The sequence below is a fragment of the Chanos chanos genome, chromosome 9 (genome assembly GCF_902362185.1).
Source record: "Chanos chanos chromosome 9, fChaCha1.1, whole genome shotgun sequence".
Taxonomy (NCBI): Eukaryota; Metazoa; Chordata; class Actinopteri; order Gonorynchiformes; family Chanidae; genus Chanos; species Chanos chanos.
In genome coordinates, this window is record NC_044503.1 from 14,256,605 (window position 1) to 14,262,826 (window position 6,222).

At 38.8% G+C, this 6,222-nt stretch overlaps 1 protein-coding gene across 1 annotated transcript; it reads left to right on the top strand.

The window, feature by feature from the left end:
* Nucleotides 1-226: 226 nt before the first annotated feature.
* On the top strand, nt 227-3,709 carry igf3 (insulin-like growth factor 3). Its single transcript, XM_030785232.1, has 4 exons — nt 227-265; nt 1,829-1,976; nt 3,203-3,360; nt 3,482-3,709. Exons 1-4 carry the CDS (start codon nt 227-229, stop codon nt 3,707-3,709), a joined length of 573 nt encoding a protein of 190 aa, XP_030641092.1.
* Nucleotides 3,710-6,222: the final 2,513 nt, after the last annotated feature.

Here is a 6,222-nt window from a genome sequence, read left to right on the forward strand (position 1 = left end):
GAAACAAATTTTACTGAGAGGTTTGGAACAGAACCTCTAATGAAAGTACACCAAAGCTCTCTCTTCAATTCACAGGAACTTCCACACCTGCCAAGGCTGGTTTTGGGAACTTAATGTTTTTTTTTTTTTTGCACAAAAGAACAAGGATGATCCTGTCCGTTTTTTGTGGATTTTTTTTTTTTTAATTGTTGTTTTTTAGTCTGTTGGGAGGGAGCCACTGAGCACAATGGCCCTTCCCCTCCTGTCTGCCTATAAGAGAGAGCAGGTTGGCTGGAGCTGCTGCCTCTTTCCTGGGCAAGTTAGTAGAGTGTAGGTAGGAGGAAGATGGACGTGCCACCATACAGAGTGCCCTCTCCACTGCTAAGTGAACAACAGCAATCCACAAAAAGGTGCATGCTGAAGGTATGAGATCAGAAAAAAGCACCTTTTCTTTTCCCCGAGTTACTGTTTCATGGATTACAGGTTGACTGCCAGGATTTAGGAGGATTTAGGCAGAAAAACTAAACATTGACACAGGATCAACGTTTTATAAATAACTGTCACAGAATTGAACGATATAGTAATGCATATTTTGCTGTTGCATGTAAAACAACTTGAGATGTGTAGTATTTGTTTAATAGCTGGTCAGTTTTCTTGTGGACAACAGTGAAGATTACAGTTTTGTTATCATGGTGATTATGTGTCTGTGAATGTGCTGAACTGACGTGGGTATTTTATGGGACACGGCAATTATATCCCTCGCTACAAATGAAAGCAGACATAGCAGGAAGGCTTGCCGGTCTTCAGTTGAGTGGGTGACCGCTGAGAATAGAGAAAAACAAAACCCCAACACTGCTCTTACACGATATCTTTTTCTATTATTGTATGTCCCATATGGGTGGAAAGTGTACAAAATTAGTTTGTTTTGAAAACTGATCGTTTTTCAGTCAGTAAACAAAGCTGGTAATTACTTATGAAATGTGACTGACATCTGAGTGGCACAATTGTTTTCAGAATGCCAGGTCAGTTCAAATAATGACAGTGACTTATGTTGGTTTGAAGAAAAGTGTCACTTTTAAAAGCAACTTAGTTGCAGGTGCTTTTGCTATATTTAAAAAAGCATGAAGTTACATTCTTTTCTCTCTTTTTTGCACTATAAAAATATACTGTGCATAATGATCAATTTTTCACTGAAGGCTTTAGAGTCTAGACATGGTGAGGATATTCCCAGGTCTTTAAGACCTCATTTAGGTTATATGATCTGCTTGTTCCACATTGCATTGTAAATGGTGTCTGTATTATTATAAAATTAGATTTAAATGTTGCCTAATCTCACCTAATTGGTTAAAGCTTTTATCAATCACTTTGCTTTCCTGAGCACATTGCGTGATTGGTCCAGAAACACATTAAGTAGCATTGAAATTATGCTGAGCTTTCAATTCTTAAACAAGCTTTAAGGAGGCACTACAATGTAAAAAGTTCCCCACTAAAAAATATGTGTCCAAAACTCTTTTAACTCAGCTTTAACCATACTCTCAGAAACCTTTTTAAAGCTCTAAATATGATTTAAAAAGAACTGAAACAGTATAAGTGAATTAAGATGGTACTAATGAAATATAAGACAGCTTTTTTCATTCATTTTGCCTTTATTTCATTGTCTACAAAGTCCGTAAATCCTATTGTAGCATACAGAAATTTAGGAACCGATGGTTTCCTTTTCACCCGTTTTTGTCCAATTCAAAACAAGTGTTTCTCTGCAGGAACTTTTCATGGCAGAATTAACCTTTAAGTGATGAACTGTTTGGTGTTTTTGTCAGTGTCTAATTGCCTCTATGTCTAATCCACACAGTTTCCCTGCTGGAGGAACGTGTGTGTAGTATATTCCATGCTGTGGTTGGTGGTACTGCCAAACTGTGGGGAGACAGGGAAGACCCGCTGTGGCCAAGAACTCGTAGCCGCCCTAGAGTTCGTGTGTGGTGACCGTGGATTTTACAGAGGTAAGAAATACTCGTTTTATTGTAATAAACAGACCCCCAGAGTCAGAGCAGATGAGAGAAACACTGAGAATGGTATACCAGAACTATGTACTACGCTTCACTGTCATTGAGGTTACTAACTGACATTTCATCTGTCGAATTAATACATGTTGTATTATGAATTTTTCCTTCGCGTTAACCATTCTGCTCCAACGTTTTGGCTTTCTAAGTAAAGTCTAGTCTTACAAAGACATGTGTGGATGAACTGATATGGATGAAGGGTTCAAATCAGTCTGTCCTTGATGCCACATTGGGTTTAGGACAGCATACGTGCCTAGCTGTTGTAACATCAGAAGCCTTAGATCACTATATCTCAAACGTAATATTTCAGTTGATATCAATTTGTAGAAAATTACCTCAGAGTACACACAGTATGTCACCATGAGTACAACACACTATTATCTTGTTTGTTAGCTGATATAAGTCAATAATAATAACAAAAAAATAAACATGAGTTGCTGTTTCTGCTCTCCAGTTAAGTGAGTTATATGTTTCAGCAGAAGTGCAGATTAAGTAAGTAGCATCCAGCAGCAGAACTGCTAACGTCAGCAGTTTTTTTTTTTTACTCAACTTTCACCTTGTTCCAACCCCAAGGCCATAATCACACTCTTCTGATTTGTCCTCTAACTTCATGGCAAAGGAGCAACAAGTACATTTTGACACAATCACAATGATAAAAACAGTCATAAATAGTCCTTGTCTGCGTAACATTTTCAGAAAAGGCCACTCACACCAGAATGATAAAATATTACAGTGGTCTTTCTTAAAATGGTGTCTCTATTCAAAATCATAAGTGAGATTTTAGTAGTCAGAATGTGGATGATATATCTATATATTTTTTGGATAATGTTTTATTGAATTAATTTAGGGTGAGTCTGTTTGGTAACACTTAACATGCACAGAAGATTCGATATCTGCTGGTTTTCATGCAGTCTGACAAAACCTTTACCCTTGACAGGAATACTGTCTTCTCCTGCTAACCCAACTGTCCAGGTTAAGATAAAATGTGTCTTGTGTGCATAAAGCTGTCCCCAGCCTCCACTGCTAATGAATTCTGTTCTTTATAAATATGACAGTCACTGACATTAATGCTGTGCTTCATAAATATGACTGACATTGACACTAATGCTGAACGTTATAAAAATGATGGTCATTACTGTCTGACTAAGTTCATTTACTGTTTACAGGTAAAGTGGGGGGGCCCAGGGGGGGCCCACGATCTCGTGCCAAAGGGATAGTGGAACAGTGCTGTACCCGTAGCTGTGATCTGCAGCATCTAGAGACCTATTGTGCCAAACCAAAGCGGAACCCACGTCAAGTTCCCGTCACACCTCAGCAAACAGCAGTAAGGCTGCACCAAAAGAATTCATTATCTGTCCAATGAGCGAATTATGCCATAAGATCAAATAACTCAAAAAAGACTTTTGTTTATCAGTAAAAAAAATCTCTCTTCAATTATTTTATAGGAGGAGCAGTTCAGGAAGGTGTTTCAAAGGCGATATCTGAAGCTTTCCATGATGGCTCACGAGAACAAGAGGCAAAACCAAAAAGTGAGCATCCATTTCCGTGGAAACCTTAAAAGCATACCGTCACGTGCCACTTACACCAAGCTCCCGAAATCCGCACTGCCAGAGTTCCAGAATCCTCACACAGAACGAACACAACTCTCACAGACCTTCACCCCAAGTGGATGACATCTGTAAGAAATTATGGAGGACACCTTGTACATGGTTAGGGGATCAGAGCTGGACGCAACAAGCATTTTACTTGATCATTTTAGCTCTATTAACTTTGACTCCACAGCTGTGGCTGAAAACTGTCCAATTACTACAAAGCACATACAGACAATGAGAATGTGTAAAATCTGTTACTCGCACAGTCTGAAGTGAAGTCAACTTTACTGATGTATTCATGGCCATGTCTAACTTTTGTTCGTTTACATTTGATGACGTAAAAACTGCAAAGACTAAAATGATCCTACAGATCTGACTGGAACAGCATGCTTCTGCCAACTGTCAAAGTGAATCATATTTGTACTCTGTACAACGGCAACATGCTTCTCAAAAGAAAGTGTGCGTGCACACACACACACACATTTGTCACTGTTACTGGACCAGTAATAAATGTCTTCTCCTGTAGAGCATCAGATGGACGCTGCCTGGATGCATTCCAGAGGCTTTTATTTTGAAGGACTCTTTTTTTTTTTCCATTGGTAGGAGTGGTTGTTGTGAAGTTTTGTTGTGAAGTTTTTACATATTGCACTTTTGAATGCTTTTGAAGGGTTAACAAAGGTTCGGCTGTGTTACCTCTGAAATCCTTTCTTGTATATAATAAAAAAAAATGTACTTAAAAAAAAAGAAAGAAAAAAGGGAAGAAAGAATACCTGTACATTGTACTGGGGAGGTATTTCACTAGGTGTCATAATTTTGAAAAGTGATTTTGTGTTAAATGTACAAACATGCTTAAGAGATTGTGCCTAAACATTTTTTCACTGAAAGCCTCCGTTAGAGTGTACAGGTAGAACTAACATGTTAATTTTTTGGGTAACACTAATTTTCCACCGTGTGAATTTGAATATCCAGCCTTTTTTCTTTACAGCACTTCAGGGCAAACCACCCTCTGAGAAAAGTATCAATGTGTGAAAATATGCAACATATCCGCAAGCGTGACATGAACTCATATTAACAAACAGCATATGATTTTCTCCTGTCATCTCTTTACCCCTTTACAAGATTGCATTGAAGAAATATGATAGCTTTTTTCTCATTCTCACGCTTAACTGTTGTGAATGTACAAGCAAAACGTGTAGCATTCAAAGTGTATGGACTGGAAATCCAATAAAGTTTGAGAACATAAAGCATAATGAATGTTCGTAGCAATTTCATGAAATGCTCGTGGCTCACAGAGCGTGTTGCACTCCACATCTTCCAAACGCGGAGCAAACGTCTCCTGAACCATTACCCGATACAAAAGCTATATAAATGACAAAATTCAGAGGCCTATATGGCTTACCGTTCATTCCTGGTCGAAAAAAGCAAACCTTCACTAAAATATTTAAGACAAATCTGGTCGTTTAAATAACCAGTGTTTCATACATAGCTGACAGAGGTTAAGACAGTTTCTCTATTCCCTGGCCTTGAATTTGATAAACAGTGCAAAGATTATCTAGGCCGCTGCAGGTGACCAACCTTCAGTAGGCTCAGACACAGCGGAGAACAAAACACATTGAGGCTCACAGTGTCTGAGGGGGGAAACGACGTGACCTGAAACAACTTTGTGTAATTTTAACTAAAACTGCTATACACTCCAGCGTTGGAAAGGTGTACATGGGTAAACTGCATCCATAATTACAGAAACTGCAATTCGGTCAGAGAACAAGAGCGTTCCATTCACGCCATGTGTTGTACTAACATTTTGCTAGTAGTTTTACGGAAAATTTCACGTCACCATCACATTAAGCTGGAATAAGCACAGACTTTAGAGGGCACAAAGGCCAGGCAAACACGCACTTTCTTTGAAATGTTTCTTTTTACCGTTGAGGTATGGCAATGGCCTTTTTAATTTTGAAACAAGCTAGCAGCTGCTCCTAAGTTAGATAACACACCAATCTGCGATGAAGCTATTCCCCTCCTGTCCTTGTGCGTCATCTTCAGATAGCCAAGTTCACTCCTCCGTGCCGATAACACACACTTGGTTTATTCCAGATAGCCGGATATGAACCAAAACCGCAGGCTAGAATGGGGATCATAAACGGGCGCTGCTTATCCACACAAAGCTGTGCTACATTGTGTGACACTTAAAGGTCGATTAAACATTACATCTTACCGACCTGTTGCTACCTTGCACTTGTATTTAGGCTGTATTTCCTAAGGATGAAACTTGAGCGGTGGAGTGCACCCTGCTAAGTTATAGTATGATTTTGTACAATTGGCTGATGCTCTTTTCCAGGGCGACTTTTTACTGCTTTCTATATTAGGGGATTGGACACCCAAGCTTTTGGCCGATTTCCTTGCCGCCAAACTGTTACGTTAAAAAAAGACCAAGCGATAACATCTTTTTGCATAATTTCCTGGACAATCATAAAATACACAAATAAAATATATTTCTTTTTTGAGGTGATTGACATTCAGACTGGCAGACTGTATGCTAGATAAAGGAACAATAGTTATTTCTTGTTACATTTCAGAAAAGGATTTAAGCATTTAAA